General features: G+C 40.7%; 1 protein-coding gene across 3 annotated transcripts in view; it reads right to left on the reverse strand.

The window, feature by feature from the left end:
- Nucleotides 1–4,788: 4,788 nt before the first annotated feature.
- The window catches only part of enkur (enkurin, TRPC channel interacting protein), a 34,050-nt gene continuing 15,829 nt past the window's right edge, over nt 4,789–23,009 (reverse strand). For all 3 annotated transcript variants that reach the window (XM_072253861.1, XM_072253860.1, XM_072253862.1), the window contains exons 4-5: nt 11,850–11,996; nt 4,789–8,074 (exon numbers count right to left, since the gene is read on the reverse strand). In XM_072253861.1, the coding sequence (XP_072109962.1) occupies nt 7,901–8,074; nt 11,850–11,996 (321 nt within the window). In that variant the 3' untranslated portion in view covers nt 4,789–7,900. The remainder of the gene's footprint in view (nt 8,075–11,849; nt 11,997–23,009) is intronic.

Genomic DNA, 23,009 nt, shown 5'->3' on the forward strand with positions numbered 1-23,009 from the left:
CTAATATTGTATATGTCCTATCCCTATTTAACTTCCCCAGAATGCCTCACCTTGCTGTTGATGGGATTAAATTCCACCTGCCAATGCTCCATCCATCTTTCTATCCAATCTATACTGTATATCCTGGCATAACTTGAACAAAATTCCTCTTGGTCCACAACAACACCAACTTTCATGTTATCGACAATCCTACTTATCATACCACCTGCATTATTATCCATGTCATTAATATGTATCGCAAAATGTATGATTCCCAACAGTCACATCACTGGTCACAGACCTCTATTCAGAAAAAAAATCCCATCACCACTACCCTATGCCTCACTCTGACCAAGGCAATTTTGAAACCAACTAGCCATGTTGGTTGGAATCCCTTCTGGACCATCCTGTAGGATATAAATGACACAGATTTCCGGGTAGCGCAGAATTTCACAAAATCAAAGACAGCTCATAGTAAGTTAACACACCAGTTTATCGTGGATTTGCTTCTTATCTTCCACTGACTGAAGAAGCATAATAGAAGTTTAGCAGTTGACACAGTAGTCAAGAGTGCATTCGGAAAAGTAGTGCAGGTGTGCAGTCAGAGCATATAAAAAATAGGGCTACTTCATACATTCTGAGTAGGATCTATCTATCCATGTGCCTACCAACATGTAAGTGTTAAATCTCACGTGGCAAAACCTGGTCTCCAGTCAACTTGGTTCCACTTGCCATTGGACCAAACCTTTCTTCATGTATCCAAGGCTGGTAACCAATGGCAACCTCATGTTAAAGAAAATCATGCATATGCAATTTATATGCACTCAAGTATAGTTTTGCGGCTATGTACTGATATGTGCTTTTTAAATGGAATGTATGTAGATCTTAAAGGTCTCTCTCCTATCTCCACCTAAGAAGATCTATATTATTAAATCCTGCTCCTCTCATGTCAAAGGTTTCTTCTAAAATGTGGAATTCAACATATTTTTATTTTTAGCATATGTACTAAATAGTGATTTACAGATTATTCAATTTAATTATATCCCAATGTGTGCTCTTCTATTTCATTTCAAGCATTAATGCACAAATCTAGTTATAGAAAATAAACAAAAGTGACTGGAACCATGAAATGGGTCCACTTTAATTTAGGATAGTGGGCTGCCAGTCCACGGCAACAAATGGACAAATACTGACTGAAGTGAATTGTTTTTCATATACAAAAACATAAAAATACAGGAATAATTAGATGAAAAGTCAACAAGCAGCTAGATACTCGTATGATAACATGAAAAAGGTGTTGATTTGATATTTTCATTTCCATTTTGGTCTGTTTTGGAATTTTATTTTCTATATCAATTGGTGTGCACACACTTCAATAGAATCATATATTGGTTGCATAATCCTTCCAACCTAGTAATGACAATTTTTAAGGTTGGAATTAGCTCATTTATACCAAAAGGCCACTTCAGAATTTACTTCCTCCCTTACACACATATTGTACAAAAATCTATGGCCTCAATGTTATTTTTAGCCAGGCTTTTTGAACTCTCTTATTGAAAATAATGAATTTCCAGAACTAGTTTCAAGAGATGCAGTATTTTCTCACAACTTGATAGAATACCAGTAAAAATACTTATTTCTACCTCTGTTACACTGATGGATTCTCGTCTTGCTTCAGCTAATGTAATGTTTAAATTTTCATCCATGCTATTGCTATTTCAAGACTTAACTATTTCATTTGCGCTCCTGGATAGCTTTTCTTGTTTTATTCTTTGTAATCCAAGGCCATTCAAGACACTGCAACATGCCCCCTATGCATCCAATTAATTCTCTCATCACCCAGTGTTCAACATCCTTCAATAGCTCCTGGTTAAATTCTCATCCTTGTTGAAAATCATTCCAGCACTTCTATAATCTCATCCAACTGTGCAACTGTATGCCTAGCATCCTGCAGTTCTAATTCTGGATCATCCCCAACCTTATCACACCACCACGGGTGGTTGTGTCTTCTGATGTTGAGGGTGTAGGAGCCAAAATTGTCCACTTAAATCTTTCTGACTTGCTATCTTTGGTTTTTACATTAGGATTTTTAGTTCATGAAAGCTCTTAACTAACAGGAGGCTGTTGCTGAAGGTGCTGAGGTCAGGATTCATGGAATTCTAGCCGGGCTTTCATCCATGGGCTACAAACATCGGTCAATTGTTGGTGAGGCTGAAGATAGAGTTGGCCATGTTTTTAATTTAACTGCACATGCTCAGTTTGAGAAAGCCACCACAGATAGTGCAAACTTGAAGTTAATTAACAAGTATAATAAATTTGGAAATAATACTATAGCAAGGTCTTTGACTTACATATTACATTGTTGGTTATCAAATACAGTAATGGCAATTTTTTAGTAGCTCTTGAGGTTTATATCTTGAATGTTAAAACTATAAGAAGCATATTTTTTTATTTCCTTCAAAGATTTATGCTGATCTAACAGGGTGTTGAAAAAAATTGTGTACAGGCATTAACTTTATTTTTGGTAGTAACAATATTTTTGAAAAGTAACCCTAAATCCTTAAGGTATAGGAGCAGAATTAGGCTACTCAACCCATCAGGGTTTCTAGGCCATTCAATCAATGCTGATTTTTTTCACCCCCATTCTCCCACCAAGACCTATAACCCTTCACCCCCTTACCCACCGAGTACTTCTCAATTTCTGCTTTAATCATACCAATGACATGGCCTCCTTCACCCTCTGCGGCAATTAATTCTACAGATTCAGCACCCTCTGGCTGAATCCATTTCTCCTCATCTCAATTTTAAAGGCACATTCCTTACTCTCTCACCTACTAAGGGCAACATCCTCTCCATCCAGATCTTTCACTATGCGGTAGGTTTCAATGAGATCTCCTTCCAGCCCTTCTGAACGCCAACATGGCAACAACCTTTCCCTCAGTGTCAGCAAAACGCAAGAGCTGGAAGGTGGGCAGTGCACAAGTTCATGCTTATATCAACAGTGCTGAGTTTGAGAGGGTTGAGAGTTTCAAGTTCCTAGGAGTGACCATCACCAATGGCCTGTGCTTGTCCAACCACATAGATGCCATGGCAAGTAAACTCACTATGCCACTACTTCCTCAGAAATTTGGCATGTTCCCTCTGACACTCAACAATTTCTATTGATGTACCCTATCCAGATAAAGGGTGGCTTGGATTGGCAACTGCTCTGCTCATGACTGTAAGGAACTGCAGAGTTGTGTATATAGCTCAGCGTATTATGGAAACCAGTCTGCCCTCCATGGACTGTCTACACTTCTCACAGCCGCAGTAAAGCAGATAACGTAATCAATGATCACAGCCATCCTGTCAGACCTTCACATCAGATAGTAGGTAGAAAAGCCTAAAAGCATGTACCACCAGGCTCAAAGACAGCTTCTGTTCTGCTGTTATAAGAGTATTGGATATGTATATATCCAATATATCCTGGTATGATAGTATGGACTCTTGACCGCACAATCTACCTTGATATGACCTTTCACCGTATTGTCTTCCGACACTGAATTTTCTTTCTAACACCTTATTCTGCAGTTTGTAATTATTTTAACTTGTATTGTCTCAATACACTGTTGTAATGAATTGATCCGTATGATTGGCATACAATGCAAGTTTTCTATTATATGTCGGTACGTGAAAATAATAAACCAATTTACCACTGAAGCCCAGAGCTATCGAAAGCTCCTCATATGTTAAGCCTTTCATTCCTGGGATCATTCTTGATAACTTTTGCTGGATCCTAACTAGGACTAGCACTTCTTTTCTTAAATAAAGACCTCAAAATTACTCACAATATTCCAAAAGGGTCCAGACCAACACATTATACAGCCTCAGCAGTATATTCATGCTTCTGTATTCTAGTCCTCTCCAAATGAAAGCAAACATTTCATCCATCTACCCTATTACTGACTTAACCTGCAAGTTATCCTTCAGAGAGTCCTGAATTAGTTCTCCCAAGTCCCCTTGCATATCTGATTTCTGAATTCGTACCCTATTTAAAGAATAGTCTTACCTTTACCATTCCTACCAAAGTGCATAGACCCACACTTCCCTATGCTATATTCCATCTGCCACGTTTTTACCCATTCTCCTGGCCTAAGTCCTTCTGCAGATTCTCTATCTCACAAAACCACCAGTCCTAACACCTATTTTTGTATAGTAAAAAGGGATACTTTAAAACTTGTACATATTGTGCAGTAAAAGCTTATAATCCTTTTTAATCACTATGTGAGTAATACCCAATCTAAAACATTATATATTTCGCATTCTTAATTTACATTAGCTATGAATGTTTTGCAGTGTATCATAAATGTTTGGTTTGGAATGTATTGACATGAAAATTAGAACCAAATAGATTTCCAGCATAAGGGAAACAGTTGAAATCCTAAACGAATACTCATTGCTCACCAGACTACCCAGTAAATATTAAAAATGAAACAGTTGACAGAAATTGGAAATTGCTAAGGGTGGAGTGCTCTGCAACATAAAAATGTAAACAACAACTTGACCTCATCAGATGCTGTGTCTGGGTCAGGTTACAGTGACAGATGTGATAGCAAGCTCATTTTTTCTGTCCCTATAGGATTCTGCTGCCTTGGAAACGGGTCAGACAGCAGGCGCAGAAAAATGAACAACCCACTTCTTTCCACCTGCTCATATTGAAAACTGCACTGGCAGAGAAAGAATTATCTTTATTTTTCTAATAAATTCAGACTTAGAAAAAACGTGTTCATTTGAAAGACAGAAACAGAATTGTATTAATAATTTCACCAGCACTGATTGCAAAAATACAAGAGAAATAACCTGCTTTGGAGTTCCTTCTAAACAGCATTACAATTTTGTTAATTCAGAGCACATCTACATGCATAAAGTTAGCCTCAAAGGATGGTAGTGAAGATTAGGGTGGTAGCATTGGGAATGTGGTGGTGATATCCTCATATCAGGTTTTCCACTCTTGGTATCAAGCTGTGGGAGACCATGGACACCTCACATTCCACCAGATGGGTCTACCAGACATCGCCATCCATAGAGACATCCTTGAGTTGTGTTTCTAGTATCTGGATTACAGATTGAATTTGAAGGCTGAAGGAAAAATTATGTATAAATTTGCCGTTTCTAATGCCGCATATGTACTGAACACCAGGAAGCATCACAGAAACATTCATATATATTCAGTCATACAAATGTCCTTGAAATATCCATTCAATTTACCCTTCTATAAAGCCTATGATGTTTTGTTTAAAGTGTGGTTAATCCTCACTTATAATATATCCCTAGGGTACACATGGTTCCTGTATTTCAAATAAACAAGCTAGTGGCTCTGAGAATACCCATGTGGCAGGAACAGAATAACATGATTATGCAATTTGACTCTGCAGTAGATTCTGTACACCAGGAATGGGAGAAATCAGCACCCTTCTTACCCGTAACTTCATTAAGAACACCCCCCAAGACCCCTGGTGGCCATATTGTGAAGCCAACAACTATTTTTTTGGTGGTTAGCTCAATCTAGATGTTAATTGTGAAGTTTTCTTTGAAGGAATACACCTCCCTAAATTTTGCCACATCCTGGTGAATATCTGTAAAAATAAATAGTAACCTTCCAACAGAATGTGGATCAACCTGGTCCTTTCTTCAAAGAATATTGCTGCAACACAAAAAATAAAACATTCTGAAAATAAAACATTGGCCTTATAATGCAAGTTTGGTGGGGATGGTGGTTGGTGCTTGAAATTTTAGGATATACTGGGGATGGATGAAATATTAAAACATCTCAAGTTAGATTTCAACCTCTAACCACAAAATACTCTGCAGATGCTGGGGTCAAAGCAACACTCACAACACACTAGAGGAACTCAGCAGGTCGGGCAGCATCTGTGGAAAAGATCAGTCAACGTTTCGGGCTGGAACCCTGCGTCAGGACTGAAGAGGGAGGGGGCAGAGGCCCTATAAAGGTGGGGGGAGGGTGGGAAGGAGAAGGCTGGTAGGTTCCAGGTGAAAAACCAGTAAGGGGAAAGATAAAGGGGTGGGGGAGGTGATAGGCAGGAAAGGTGAAGAAAGAATAGGGTAAAACACAATGGGTAGTAGAAGGAGGCGGAACCATGAGGGAGGTGATAGGCAGCTGGGGGAGGGGGCAGAGTGAAATAGGGATGGGGAAGGGAGGGGGAGGGAATTACCAGAAGTTGGAGAATTCTATGTTCATACCAAGGGGCTGGAGACTACCAAAATGGTATATGAGGTTTTGCTCCTCCAACCTGAGTTTAGCCTCATCATGGCAGTCGAGGAGGCCATGTATGGACATATCCGAATGGGAATGGGAAGCAAAGTTGAAGTGGGTATATCAACCTCTGTTAAAGCTCTCCACTAATAGAGACAGGCAAAGTGCCAGAAAAAAAATAGCAACTGACCTCCTAGTTAACCCTTGCCATCTAGATTTCCAAGATACACAGGTTCAGCAGTTATGGGGAGACAGGAATATTTTGGGAAGATATCTCTGTATAGTACATCATTTTGACCAGTAGTGACAGAAGTGCTTCCTCTCAGTTCTCCAAACTAACCATCGTACCTTAGCTCAGACCACTCGCTATTTCCATGTAGGTCACGCCTCCGGAGTAAGTGATTAGACAGCTACCCAATGAATTGTTCCCTTTGTATGCAGATAATGTCCTTCATAACATTGTGAACATTGTGAAACTTTTAAGAGCTTTACAGCTTATAATGCACCTTTGAGACATTGTTAGGTAGGGAATGCAGCAGCCAAATTATCAGTGGATGAAGTCTTATAGACATCATTGTGATGATAGGCATGTTTTCTAAAAACAATGTTAGCTATGGGACAAACTTGAAATTTTCCTCGTATGAACAAATATTGTCATGTCTAATTGAGGTCAAATAAGTTTTCTGTTTAAAGTACTATTTAAAAATATGCTGTCCACAGTGTGTCTCAGAACAATGTTGAATTTGGTATTCAAGCCTAAATTTTGTATTCAAGTTTCTGTGTTAGGTCCTGAATCCACAAAGTTCTGTTCAGAAGAAAGACTGTAACATAATGCACCATTCAACATCCATTTAGTTCACCAGTATTTTTAAAGCTGAAGGCAACTTTCTGTCGTACCATCCAAACAAATTCAATCAGGTACAGTGAGGGACTTCCAAGAATTTATTGAATGTTGTGTTTTCCAAATAAATTCACTATTTACTGTCATAATCTACCAGCTACTTTGTAAGATTTGCCTTTAAACAAGAACAATGTGGACTAAGACTAGGAAATCTACTGAAGGCACATTTTTTTCCTGCAGTTTATTTTGTTCATATTATATGGATGTAGAATACATTTGCAATGGTTTCCTTTTAATATATTCTTAATGCTTCTCTGCAATTGTTCATCAATTTATATCTTGAAGTGCAATGTTACAATAGTATCCTTGCAGAGTGTGATGATACTTTTCAATGCTTTGTTGTGTGGCCAACTCCTATTAACTTACTATTCAACTATATTACTCTGTCATTGATGTAACTTTTCTAAGTAAATTTTAAACTATTAAGTTTGTAATGATAGATTCAGATTCAACTCCATTGATAGCTTCTCAAGAAAACCAATATTCTTGATATAGAATGAGTACTTAGCATCTTTACACAACACAGAAAATTGTTTCTTTGTTACCTTAAACAATTCTATGTCAAAGAAATAATAGCAAACATTTGTGATAATAATGTATTTGATTGTAGTCTTATTGCAACAATATTTCCATTTTTGCACTTACAAACATACATTGTCTGAATATGAAAACTATAGGCAGAATGTATATGACAAGTTATGAGGATCAAAAAGTAACAGGGTGCATTTTACAATACAGTTTACTTTTTTCAAAACATGCGCTATTCTTTAGTGTTGTGGAATATATATAAATTTATGTCTTTCTATCAGGTTAATGTCTTGCTCGAGTTTTTTCATTTTGGCTTCAAGATTTTGTTTATGGTGTTGCTTGGAAAGAGTATCTATCAATATTGAAAGACCTTGAAATTCACGATTTAGTTCCTCCCAGTTCTGCTTCAGTCCCTGAAAAATTACCATAAATAGAAAAGCAAACAAGTCAATATTGTGTTATCAGTCTAAAAGTATAACAGTAATATTTAAGCTACCTTGGTATGAAGTATGAACTTGCATTCAAAATTATATATTAAGCAACACACCCAAAATGCTGGAGGAACTCAGCAGGCCAGGCAGCATCTATCGAAAAGAGTCCAGTCGGCGTTTCTGTCTGAGACCCAGGGTCCTGCTAAAAGGCCTCGGCCAGAAACGTCGATGGTACTCTTTTCCATAGATGCTGCCTGGCCTGCTGAGCTCCTCCAGCATTTTGTGTGTGTTGCTTGGATTCCAGCATCTGCAGATTTTTTTCTTCTCTGTAAAGCATTTATTTTCACTTAATGACACGATTAGAATGCCTTGATACTGAGGAGAGCCGATTGTGAAGTTAAAATTTTGCTAGTCAATTCAGAAATAAAAACTCTGCTACAATTAAAGGACTTCTAAAATTTGGAACAGCTATTTAGTAATCATTTAATAAGCAAAAAATTCTGAAAAAAGAAAGAAGTAATCTTACAACAGGAATTCTGCAGATGCTGGAAATTCAAGCAACACACATAAAAGTTGCTGGTGAACGCAGCAGGCCAGGCAGCCTCTCTAGGAAGAGGTACAGTTGACGTTTCAGGCCGAGACCCTTCTTACGTTGACTCTTCCAACCCTGTTAGGATAAATGTATCGAACCACCAAAAGAAGTGAAATTCTCCCTTTTCCTTGTGCTGACTCATTACTGGAGAATCCAAAATTAATACAACTCTCGTCCTAACAAAATAACTGGAGCTTGTAGTCTCGGGTGTGAATTCAACACCAAAAACCAAAGAGAAGTATTTTCTTCATCTTTGTTTCTTAAACAGTTCAGATGGATTCAAAGTCCAATGTTGTCTTTCAATATGTGAAGACAGTGTAATGGATGCCCAAGTATGGCAGGAAAAGCCACTCATTTGCATTTCTCCTTGGGGCACTGAAAATGAGTGGCTCTTCCTGCCATACTATGGTTCTGATCTCTTCTAACTAGATGGCAACTACAATGTTTTCTGAGATGGACTTGTGGGAGGAGAAGATGGCGGCGCAACGCAGCTCGCAGCGGCCACTCCGGTGGTGATATCTGTTAGCTGTCAAGTAGGGTGCCGTGCACAATCCTGATTTGATGGAGACAGATGTGAGAGCACAGAGGAACATCTGGTGAAACTTCTGAAATGCCTGCTTCGCTGCCGCTTCTACTGTGATATCCAGAATCTCCGGAGGGGAAGGCCCCGAGTCCTCGGCTTTGCTTGTTGCTCGGTGGCCGGGGCGGAGTCGAAGCACTCGGTGTTCAGTGTCGGAGGTTCGAAGTTTTCGGATGGACTCAGAGTCCGCTGCGGTCGGGTGCTTCCAATGGTGCTGCATCGGCAAGTTTGCGGCGCTTGGATGTTCGTGGCAAGGAGAATTTCTCCCTTCTACCGTCTGCCTGAGATGATGAGGCTATCGGAACTTGAGACTTTTTTTCACCTTGCCCATGGTCTGCTCTTTATCAAATTACGGTATTGCTTTGCACTGTTGTAACTGAATGTTATAATGATGTGGTTTTGTCAGTTTTAGTCTTGGTTTGTCCTGTTTTTTTTTGTGATATCATTCTGGAGGAACATTGTATCATTTTTTAATGCATGCATTTCTAAATGACAATAATCGAAGACTGAGTGTCCTCATAATCTAATTTAATCTAAAAGGTATCTCCTTATAAATTCACACCAGTCCTCATAGGAGGAACAAGAGTTGCAGAGTAATATGCAGAAGAAGTGGATGGAAGAGAAAATCCAAATAAAAACTGTGTGGGTTATAGTGTCAACTGCAAAGCAGGTAGCTAACAATGAAATACCAACATAACAGGGAAATATACAGTGCAGTTCCTCAGGAGCCAGTGGTAAGGCTACTACCTTTTGTAGTATGTGTTAATGAAATAGGCTTGAACCTGTAGGCGCTATTCCAAAATTTGGCAATGATACAAAATGAAGAGGCGTAAGATTGTAATTGGATTTCAAGGAGATATAGGCAGGCTGGTGGAATAGGAATGAAGAGAACAGATGAAAATAAATAGTGAGAAGCAGTACATATGAGACAGTATTGGTGTTGCTTCATGCACCCATGCTGAGTTTGTCAATTTGATCAACTTTGTCTCCAACTTCCACCCTGTCCTTAAATTCAATTGATCCATTTCCAATGCCTCTCTTTCCTTTCTCAATTTCTCTGGCTCCATCTCTGCAAACAAACTGTCTACCAATACCTTTTACAAACCTACTGATTCCCACTGCTATCTTGACTATACTTCTTTGTACTCGTTTCCTGTAAAAATGCCATTCACTTTTCTCATTTCCTTTGTCTGCACCACATCTGTTCCCAGGATGAGGCTTTCCTGTCCAGGACATCAGAGAAGTCATCTTCTTCAAAGAAAGGAATTTCCCTTCTTCCACCATTGACACTGCCCTCACCAGCATTTCCTCCATTTCCCAAACATCTGCACTGCCTTAACAGGGATAGAGTTCCTCTTGACCTCACCTACCACTCCATGAGCTTCTGCAACTTCTCTACAATTTCTGCCATCCCAAACACGTCCTTACCTGCCGCTGTCATCTTTCCGCAGGGATTGCTCACTCCATGATTCCCTTGTCCATTTGACGATCTCCACTAATCTCTCTCCTGGCACTTATCACTGCAAGTGGCAGAAGTGCTATACCTGCTCATTCACCTCCTCTCTCACCTTCATTCAGGCCCCAAACAGTTCTATCAGGTGAGGCAATACTTCACCTGCAAATCCTTTGGAGTCATCCTTTGTATCCAGTGCTCCCGAGCCGACATAGATTGGGAGACCACTTTTATGAGCACCTCTGCTTCATCCACAAAAAGCAGGATTTCATGGCAGCCAACCGTTTTAATTCCTATCCCCATTCCTATTTTGATACATCAGTCCATTGCTTCCTTATCTGACATGCTGAGGCCACTCTCAGGTTGCAGAAGCAAAACCTTATATTATGTCTAGGTAGCCTCCAACCTAATGGCATGGACATTGATCTCTCCAACTTCTGGTAACTTTTCCTCTTTCCTCTTCCCTCTTCTTCGATTACCCCACTCTGGTCTTTTACCTCTTCTCCTCCTGTTGCCACTCCTCCTTCCCTTTCTCCCATGTTCCACTCTCCCGCCATATCAGGTTCCTTCTTCTCCATCCCTTTCATGTCCCAGCTTCTTATGTCATCCCCCTCTTCCACCCCACTGGCTTCATCTAAGACCTTCTAGCTTGTCCTACTTCTCCTCCCCCCATCTTGTTCTGGCATCTCCCCCCTTCCTTTCTGGTCCTGACGAAGGGTCTCAGCCTGAAACATTGACTGTTTATTCAGTTCCATAGATGCTGTCTGACTTGCTAAGTTCCTCCAGCATTTTGTGTGTGTTGCTCTGGATTTCCAGCATCTGCAGAATCTCTTGTGTTTTGGAGAAACAGTTGGCAGGAAGAGTTAGAAGAGGTAATGCAGGTAATTGTGAAATTATAGTAGAGTGGGATCAGTTGGGCCATAGGAGAGCAACCAGACATCACAAATTATGGAGCAGAGAGAAGAGTGTCATTTTGAACTCATGAAAAAATGGCACCACTGAATTGCGGTGGGGAAAACTGAGACACTACAGAAGAGTGCAACAGGTCTGAGCTGTTATTGCCCTCTTACTTCCAACTCATACCAGTGGTCTGACCTATACTAAATAACTGAAATATATAATCACTCCATACCATTAACACATCATTTCTCTCCTCTTCAGATAACATCTTCATTGAGCCTTGCCGAATACGCTCCTTTACATAAGCATCATATTCTTCTTGAGCTTTCTTCTCCTCTTCATTCCGCTTGATTATATAATCTGGTACTTTACCATAGCCCTATTAATTGAATAATTGAGATTTACATATGGAATATGAAGTACACACACTGTTTTATTGTTGAATTAATTAGTTTGAAGGTGACGCAAAAATTGGTGGAGTTGTGAATAGTGAAGAAAGATGAAAGGTAAAGATTAGCATTATTTGTCACAAGTGCATTGAAACATGACCAACACAATCCAAGAATGTGCTGAGGGCAGCCCACAGGTGCTGGCATGCTTTTGGTACCAACATAGCATGTCCACAGCCTACCAACACTAACTCTACACCTTTGGAATTTGGAAGGAAACTGAAGCACCCAGAGGGAACCCATGCAGTTGCAAGGAGAACATACCAACTCCTTATAGACAGTGTCAGGAAGTGAACAACATTCGCTTTGCTGTAAAACATTATGCTAATCATTATGCTACTATGCCGGTCAAGTCATCAAATGGTAGTTCATGATATAGATCAGGTGGAAAATGGCAGATGCATGTTAATCGAGGCAAATTAGAGGTGATGCATTTATTTTAGGGGGTCAAATGCAACAAGGAAGTATGTAGTAAATAGCAGGACCCTTTGGAGTATTGACGTGCAGAGGAGTCTTGGAGTCCATTGCTCTTGGAAAGTGACAACATGAGGATAGGATGATAAAGCATGCTTGCCTTCATCAGCTAGGAAGCAGAGTATAGAAGCTGGGAAGTCAAGTTGCAGATGTATAAAACTATGGTTATGCACCTTTGGAGCATTGTGTGCTGTTCTGTTTGCCTCATTATAGTAAGGATGTGGACGCTTTGGAGAGGGTGCACTGACTGTTCACCAGGATTTTGTTTAGATAAGAGTGTACGAGCTATGAGGAGAGATTGGACAAACTTGATCATTAAGGACCCGCAATATCTTGGACACACCCTCTCATTACTACTATCAGGGAGGAGGTACAGGGGCATGAAGATGCACGTTCAACATTTTAGGAACAGTTTCTTCCATTCCACCATTAGATCAGATTTCTGAACCCACAAACACTTGAACACTACCTCACTATTTCCCTTTTGACTAATTAATTTATGTATGTATTTATTTATTTATTTATTATAATTTACAGTAATCTTTATGTCTTGCAGCGTACTGTTTCCATGGAACAACACAATTCATGACATAAATCAGGGATAATAAACCTTATTCTGATTCTGAACTTGGATAGTTTTCTCTGGAACATCAGAGGTGGCGGGGGGTGCACCCTGATAGAAGTATACAAAGTTTTGAAAGCATATTCATCTGCATCTGCACTAGGTGTGTCAAGCTGCAGCTCCTTAGGGACCACGTTAGGGAACTGGGGATGCAGCTCGATGACCTTCGTCTGGTCAGGGAGAGTGAGGAGGTGATAGAGAGGAGCTATAGGCAGGTAGTCACTTCGGGACCACAGGAGACAGAGAAGTGGGTAACAGCCAGGAGAGGGAAGGGCAAGAAGCAGGTGCTAGAGAGTACCCCAGTGGCTGTCCCCCTTAACAATAAGTGTTCCTGCTTTAGTACTGTTGGGGGGGGGGGGAAACGGCCTACCTGGGGGAAGCAACAGTGGCCGCACCTCTGGCACAGGGTCTGGCCCTGTGGCTCGGAAGGGTTGGGAAAGGAAGAGGATGGCAGCAGTGATAGGGAACTCTATAGTTAGGGGGTCAGATAGGCGATTCTGCGGATGCAGGAAAGAAACACGGATGGTAGTTTGCCTCCCAGGTGCCAGGGTCCGGGATGCTTCTGATCGCGTCCACGATATCTTGAGGTGGGAAGGAGAACAGCCAGACGTCGTGGTACATATTGGTACCAACAACATAGGTAGAAAAGGGAGGAGGTCCTGAAAACAGACTACAGGGAGCTAGGAAAGAAGTTGAGAAGCAGGACCTCAAAGGGTAGTAATTTCGGGATTACTGCCTGTACCACATGACAGTGAGTACAGGAATGGAATGAGGTGGGGGATAAATGCATGGCTGAGGGATTGGAGCAGGGGGCAGGGATTCAGATTTCTGGATCATTGGGACCTCTTCTGGGGCAGGTGTGACCTGTACAAAAAGGACGGGTTGCACTTGAATCTGAGGGGGAACCAATATCCTGGTGGGAAGGTTTGCTAAGGCTATTGGGGAGAGTTTAAACTAGAATTGCTGGGGGGTGGGAACCGAACTGAAGTGACGGAGGAAAGGGAGGTTGGCTCACAAATAGAGAAAGCTTGGAGACAGTGCGAAAGGGAGGATAGGCAGGTGATAGAAAAGGGACGCGCTCAGACTGATGGTTTGAGATGTGTCTGTTTTAATGCGAGGAGTATTATGAATAAAGTGGATGAGCTTAGAGCGTGGATCAGCACTTGAAGCTATGATGTTGTGGCCATTACAGAGACTTGGATGGTGCAGGGGCAGGAATGGCTACTTCAAGTGCCAGGCTCTAGATGTTTCAGAAAGGATAGGGAGGGAGGCAAAAGAAGTGGGAGTGTGGCACTGTTGATCAGAGATAGTGTCATGGCTGCAGAAAAGGAGAAAATCATGGAGGGGTTGTCTCTGTGGGTGGAAGTTAGGAATAGGAAGGGGTCAATAACTCTGCTGGGTGTTTTTTTTATATATAGACCACCCAATAGTTACAGGGACATCGAGGAGCAGATACAGAGACAGGAAAGGAGTAATAATAACAGGATTGTTGTGGTGGGAGATTTTAATTTCCAAAATATTGATTGGCATCTCCCTAGAGTGAGGGGTTTAGATGGGGTAGAGTTTGTTAGGTGTGTTCAGGAAGGTTCCTTTACACAATACGTAGATAAGCCTACAAGAGGAGAGGCTGTACTTGATCTGGTATTGGGAAATGAAGCTGGTCAGATGTCAGATCTCTCAGTAGGAGAGCATTTTGGAGATAGTGATCACAATTCTATCTCCTTTACCAGAGCATTGGAGAGGGATAGGAACAGACAAGTTAGGGAAATGTTTAATTGGAGTAAGGGGAAATATGAGGCTATCAGGCAGGAAATTGGAAGCATAAATTGGAAACAGATGTTCTCAGGGAAACGTACGGAAGAAATGTGGCAAATGTTCAGGGGATATTTGCATGGGGTTCTGAGTACGTACATTCCAATGAGACATGGAAAGGATGGTAGGGTACAAGATCCGTTGTGTGCAAAGGCTTTTGTAAATCTAGTCAATAAGAAAAGAAGAGGTTACGAAAGGTTAAAAAAACTAGGTAATGATAGGAATCTAGAAGATTACAAGGCTAGCAGGAAGGAGCTCCAGAATGAAATTAGGAGAGCCAGAAGGGGCCATGAGAAGGCCTTGGCAGACAGGATTAAGGAAAACCCCAAGGCATTCTACAAGTATGTGAAGAGCAAGAGGATAAGACATGAACGAATAGGACCAATCAAGTGTGACAGTGGAAAAGTGTGTATGGAAGCAGAGGAGATAGCAGAGGTACTTAATGAATACTTTGTGTCAGTATTCACTACGGAAAAGGATCTTGGCGATTATAGAGATGACTTGCAGTGGATTGAAAAGCTTGAGCATGTAGATATTAAGGAAGACGGTGTGCTGGAGCTTTTGGAAAGCATCAAGTTGGATAAGTCACTGGGCCCGGACTGGATGTACCCCAGGCTACTGTAGGAAGCGAGGGAAGAGATTGATGAGCCTCTGGCAATGATCTTTGCATCATCAATGAGGATAAGAGTGGTTCCAGAGGATTGGAGGTTTGCGGATGTTGTTCCCTTGTTCAAGAAAGGGAGTAGAGATAGTCCAGATAATTATAGGCCAGTGAGTCTTACTTCCGTTGATGGTAAGTTGATGGACAAGATCCTGAGAAGCAGGATTTATGAACACTTGGAGAGGCATAATATGATTAGGAATAGTCAGCATGGCTTTGCCAAAGGCAGGTCGTGCCTTACGAGCCTGATTGAATTTTTTGAGGATGTGACCAAACACATTGATGAAGGTAGAGCCGTAGATGTAGTGTATATGGATTTTAGCAAGGCATTTGATAAGGTACCCCATGCAAGGCTTATTGAGAAAGTAAGGAGGCATGGGAAACTGGCTTGCCCACAGAAGGCAAAGGAGTGGTTGTACTGTATATGGGTCATATTCTGCATGGGGGCTGGTGACCAGTGGTGTGCCTCAGAGACCTGTTCTGGGACCCCCACTCTTCGCGATTTTTATAAATGACCTGGATGTGGAAGTGGAGGGAAGGGTTAGTAAATTTGCTGATGACACAAAGGTTGGGGGTGTTGTGGATAGTGTGGAAGGTTGTTAGAGATTACAATGGGACATTGATAGGATGCAAGACTGGGCTGAGAAGTGGCAGATGGAGCTTAACCCAGATAAGTGTGAGGTGGTTCATTCTGGTAGGTCAAATACGATGGCAGAATACAGCATTAATGGTAAGACTCTTGGCAATGTGGAGGATCAGGGGGATCTTGGGGTCCGAGTCCATAGGACACTTAAAGCTGCTATGCAGGTTGACTCTGTGGTTAAGGCGGCATACAGTGCATTGGCCTTCATCAATCGTGGGATTGAGTCTAAGAGCTGAGAGGTAATGTTGCAGCTACATAGGACCCTGGTCAGACCCCACTTGGAGTACTGTGCTCAGTTCTGGTCGCCTCACTACGGGAAAGACGTGGAAACCATAGAAAAGGTGAAGAAGAGATTTACAAGGATGTTGCCTGGATTGGGGAGCATGCCTTATAAAAATAGGTTGAGTGAACTTGGCCTTTTCTCCTTGGAGTGATGGAGGATAAGAGGTGACCTGATAGAGGTGTATAAGATGATGAGAGGCATTGATCCTGTGGATAGTCAGAGGCTTTTCCCCAGGGCTGAAATGGCTAGCATGAGAGGGCATAGTTTTAGGGTGCTTGGAAGTAGGTACAGAGGAGATATCAGGGGTAGGTTTTTTAAGCAGAGAGTGATGAGTGCGTAGAATGGGCTGCTGGCGGCGGCGGTGGAGGTGGAAACGATAGGGTCTTTTAAAAGACTCCTGGATGACTACATGGAGCTTAGAAAAATAGAGGGCGATGGATAAAGCCTAGGTAGTTCTAAGATAGGGACATGTTCGGCACAGCTTTGTGAGCCGAAGGGCTTGTACTGTGCTGTAGTTTTTCTATGTTTCTAGAATAAATAGTCAGAGTCTTTTACCTCAGTGAAAGTGTCAAATACTGGAGAGCATAGCTTTAAGTGAAAGTTGAAAGGAGATTTGCAAGGCATAATATTTTACACAAAGAGCGTATGGAATGCACCGCGAGTGGAGGTGTTCCAGTCTCTGCCACCCTTATTTACAAACATTAAGAAGTTCTAAGAGCTATACTGACGAAGAATAATTACTTGTTATACCATATTGATGAATTACTGAAATGTGTTTAGGGAAATAAAATTAGACATCAATTCTTTACCCCAGGAACTAAAACATGACATTAAACAGGATAAAATTTCAAAGAATTTGATAAGTTCACATTGGTAAATCAATTTATTCACTTGATTTTTGTGCCTTTTAATGTCTACATCAAAAAAATACATAGATGCTTGAGCCTCTCCTAAGTAGTTAAAATTAATTATGTTTCTTAGTGTTATGACTTAGTTTTCTGAAAGCAGAGCATGGATACTGAACAGATACATTTTCCAAAAATGCAGTTGCAGTAAGTCAAAGGACTTACTTATCATTCTGCATTCTGTTGTGTTAGTCCACCTATTTTACATTTTATGAAAAGGAATAAAATAATGCTAAATATTATTCAGGAAAAATCTGCATTACCTTCATTATGGATTGAAGAACGAGATTTAAAAATATCAGTCTTGTTTCATGGTCTATAAATTTCAGGAATATTTTAATCAGAGAGACATGGAGCACATTTTCCAATGTTAAGTGCACTTTGAAGTTGCAGCTCAAATAATTACTGTTAAAGGCAGTGACATGTGCAACATGACTATGTTAGCGTGGCTAAAGATGAAGATTTCCAGAAGCTATGGTGGTAGGGATTAGGGAAAGACTGTAAGGTTCTTAGGAATTGAGGGAGAAAAGGAGATTTTGATACTTATGGGGCAAGTCAATCCATTTGTGCATGGAAGCATGGTTAAATCACATCCACACCAAGATGCTTCACAGAATATGAGAAAAACATACCATAGACAGTTAGTAAGTGAATCATTATTCAAATGTCTATGCTCCAAGTATATTCCAATTAAGTAATTTGAGTCCAGTCACAACTGTAATATAACTATTTCCGATCAGTAGTAGTATTATACAAACACATGAATTAGGAGCAGGACTAGGCCGCTCAGCCCTCAGGTTTGCTCCACCATTTAATAAAGTCATAGCTAATCTGAAATGATCCATTTAGCTGCAGTAATATTTCATTCTCTTATTCATCAATTATCTATCTACCACTACTTTCAAGATATTCAAAGACTTTAGTTCCACTAGCCTTTGAAGAAGAATGTTCCAAAGGCTCATAACCTTAAAAAAAAGCCAAATCTCTGGTTTGAAACAGCAATCCTTTGTTTTGAACACTGATTTACTCTCGAGCCCCAGATCTAGATTCTCCCTTCATGTAACATCTGAATACATATCCTGAGAAAATTCTGCACCACATTAAGTGATTTAGTCAAGTGCCCTCTTACTTTTCTGAATTCTAATGGGTAAGAGGTTAGCCTTCCCAAAATTATTGTCAGAAATCAATTTACCTGTTCCAGATAATATTTATGTAAACTTTCTCTGTATTCCTTCATACATTAAAGTAATGTTGCATTAAAAAGCAGTGCTAATGAAGATATTAGGACACCCACTTCTTTGTAAAGGCACAAAACTCACCCAAGAATTATAGACCTGGCTTACTGTCTTATTTAATAGAAGCTGTTGTATATTTAATATTTCATTATGATTTGAGTAATATTGTAAATGTATTGTTTGATTAAGCATTCTTTGTTTACATAATTCATTATGGGTTATATGTAAAAGTACATTGATGGCATACATCATGTTCGCATGCCTCAGTAAAGTAAGAACCAAGAAGACACATTATTCTCTGCCTCCATTTTTTTTCAATTAGTTTTACGTTTTGGAGTTACAAAACATAATAAAGGCATCTTCATATAGCAATTCTTTGGTACTGCAGTGAAGTACTAGCATAGGTTATGTCTTCAGTTCTCAGCAGTAAGAACTTAATTCATGATCTTCTTTTATAATTGTTGAAGTGCTATGAGAGAAGGTAATTTCAATAATTTCTAACATAAAATGTCACATTTTTTTTCACTCACATTACATTTCCTACAATGTTTTGGATGGTAGGGAGGTTGTCTCATTTCCTGTTCTAGAAGAAATACAATAGATGCCCGCAGAGATCGAGGTCCTCCAAGAGGACCACAATCTTGCCATAGGGTGCGGAGGCTAGCGTGCCTCGATGTCCTGGAGAGCTATGTTAGCTGGGGTCAGGGCTTTATGCTTTAGCTCTTTGTAGGGTCACCCATGCCAAGCAGGTCAGGGTAGAGGACTGACTAAGAGTGGTCCATTAGTCCTCCAGGTTCAGGGGTTCAGCTCTGGTCTAACGACCCTGACTGGTAAAACAAAACCGTTAAGGAAACAGCGATATTGGATCCTTCTACATCTATGTACGATGGTATTCCTGAGTCTCCACCTGGAACTCGCATGACTGACAGTAGTGAAAACTGAGCTACTGACACAATGAAAGAAGCCCTGAACATTGCCAGTGATGAGGAACTTCATTGTCACCCTAATTACCAGCAGCATAACAGGCAGTAGGTAGGTCGGGTAAAGACCGAGGTAAAATGAAATAGTAAATTAGTGTGTGTGTGTGTGTGTGTGTGTGTGTGTGTGTGTGTGTGTGTGTGTGTGTGTGTGTGTGTGTGTGTGTGTAATATATATACATATGTAGTGGATAGTGGCTCCATATGTCACTACTGCAGGGCGTGACGACCCTGCCTTACACGAGTCCCAGGCTCAGCCGGCTCCGGCTGACAGTACCCGGTATGGGCCCCTATCCAGGGTTACAGATTCCACTGCCTTGTGGGTATGTTTGGGAGAAGAGAAGGCTAAGGAGTAAACCCTACACAAATCCGGAGTGGAGCCCCTAAGACGGTTGGATGACGTATCATGTCACCTCCCGGTAGCTCCTGCAGCCAAGCTGATGCCAAATGTACTGCTTTGCGTTCCTTTGGACCACATCTGCGAGGCTGAGAGGGGGATCTTGATATCTGGGCAGCCCAGGATCTCCATATTCATTGCCCAGGTCTGCGCCCCGGACAGGCGCATCCATTGTCTACTTAGACAGACGGAGCCATTAATTAATTAATTATATGTTCTTTAGTTAAACATAGAATTATTTATAGCAGAGGTAGAATGGTTTGTGAGACAGAAAATCATCAAACTTGACATGAAAATGTTGCTATGGAGGTAAAAAGTGTTGAGACAGAGAGGGAGGGGAGGAGGAGGGGAGAGAAGAGAGCTGAAAGATTAAAGATAGAAACAAAATGAAATTATTGTTATTTGGACACCCTTCATCAGTCATGTTATTCACAATTTAGAATGCACTCTCTTAAAATAAATAATCTTTGCCTGTCTGTCTCGCTGAGCATGAGACATCTGATGAGAGGTTTGACAGCTTCACATATTCCTGTTTCTGATTCACCAACTCCCTGTCATAAGACCTTACTTATTCAAGCACCAGCCTACACATCGTCACTTGGGAGGAGGTAAGGAGTGAGATCATAGACACAGACTTTCATATAAAATCTATCTTTTGCCATGAAAACAAGGACTTCTTACAAGCTTTGCTGTTGTTGATTCTGATGATGCAACTCTAAAACTCATATATTCAAGCTCCACATTATAAATGTTAAATCAATACTATCAAAATACTTAAATTGTAAGAATTATTTATTTAGAGATACAGCACGGAACAGCCGCTTCCTGCCTAAAGAGCCGCACCCACCAGAATCCCACCTATTTAACACTGGCCTAATCACAGGACAATTTACAATGACCAATTAATCTACTAAATGGTACATTTTTGAACTGTGGGAAGAAACCAGGGCATCTGGAGAAAACCCTCGTGGTTATGGAGAGAACATACAAACTCCTTACAGGCAGCACTGGAATTGAACTCCAGTTTTAGAACGCCTGGGCTGTTATAGCATTGCACTATCTGCTATGCTACTATGGCTCCCCAATTATATTAATGTAATATAATTATTTTAATATCCAAGATTGCAATAGTTTATCCTGACTTTACCTCAGGATGCACTGGGATTAACTTATGCATGGCTGTATAAATACATGCAAACTATCTTACTGGGTAGCAGATTAAATAAAGTGGTGAATAATTCAGCTTCTCATGCTATTTCAGTTCTATCCCCAAAGTATGTCATTTGGAAGCTATCCTCTTTCTCAGTTAATTACTTGATTTCTTTCAGACCCTCAATAAGTAATTTACAGTTGGAAACACAGAAGACTGCAAATGCTAGAATCTGGAGCAAAAAAAATTCTTGGAGGAACTGAAGAGGAACTGCTGGAGGAACTTGGACTTATATGATGTACTTGAGGTATTGAAAACTAGTTCCACTGAATTAACATCTGGGAACATATTTATGATCCAAATAAAATAGAATTTCAGACTATGTTCTCTCTAATCTGTTAACTCCTCCAGAAAAATACCTTAAGCTCAGATGTTTTGTCCAGGTATAAAAGGGAACTGGGATCTAGTTGAGCAGTCACTTTGGAGCATACATTTTTGGGAATGGCTGTGTTTGAAATGTTAAGTGCTGTGGTTGAGTATAAGCACCGAGAGTTTGGTTCAGGAGGCTTTGGGAGCGGAGGCTGAGTAGGTAGGAGCAGGTGTTGGAGATCAGGGTAACTACCAGTGTTTTTAATGACTTTGCTTGTAGGAAGTGCACCAAACTGCAGCTTCTGACTGACCTTCTGAAGGAACTGAAACTGCAGTTGGATATACTTATGTTCATCTGGAATGCTGAGGGCATCATAGTGAGGTCTTCACACCTAAGGTAAAAGTTACAGATAGTGACTTCCAGCAGGGGGAAGGGAGAGTACAGGACTCCCTGGGGCCATTCCTCGCAGCTGCAAGTCATTTGGATAATGCAGGAGGTAGGATGATGGGTGGGAATGACAACAATGTACAGCAGCAGCCATCAGGCCAGTGGCACTGTGGCTCACTGAAGCTCAGTATGGGAGGGTAAAAGCAGGCAGAGCAATAGTGATAAGAGAATCAATAGTTAGGTAACAGACAGGAAATTCTGCAGCTGCAAAAGAGATGCCAGGATGGCGTATTGCTTCGTTGGAGTCAAAGATGTCTCAAAGTAGCTGCAGAACATTCTCAAGGAGGAGGGTGAACAGTTAAAGATTGTGCACCTTAGCAACAAAGACTTATGTAGAAGGGGGGAACTAAGCAATAAGTATATCATTGGTGAATTTTGAATCCTTCCTCCGTGTTGTTAATGCAGATTGTGAACAATTGTGAACCAAAAACTGATCCTTGTGGTATCCAGGTGTTACCTCATACCAGTCTGAAAAGGTCTCATTTATTTCTACTGTTTTCCTTGAGACAGGCAGTTTTCAATTGATTCTAACACTCTTTCTCCGATAATCTGAGTTTTCAATTTAAGTATCAGATTTCTTCTGATAATTTTGTTATAAGGATCTTGAAGCATAAGGGTATCAGTTTGAAGAGCAGTAAAAATTACCACTTTATTCTGCAAGTACTCGTGCAAGTACAGAATCAGTATGAATCAAAATAATGAATTCCAAACCATTTCTGGATTAAATAATTAATTTTCTTCTACGTTGCATCTGGGAAATCTATTCAACAGGTGAAAATGTGGCTAGTGGCTTCTTTTGCAACGTCTTGGGGTGTCAGCATTTACCAAAGAGTAGGATCTAATGTAATGAAACAGGGGATGCCTATCAATGTGCTACTTTTATATAATCCCCACAAACAACACAAATTTTGACTTGCTTTTCTCTATTTGTTGACAGTGAGAGTGTCCAGCAATGGATCATGGTTTC

Source organism: Mobula birostris, chromosome 3 (assembly GCF_030028105.1).
Source record: "Mobula birostris isolate sMobBir1 chromosome 3, sMobBir1.hap1, whole genome shotgun sequence".
NCBI lineage: Eukaryota > Metazoa > Chordata > Chondrichthyes > Myliobatiformes > Myliobatidae > Mobula > Mobula birostris.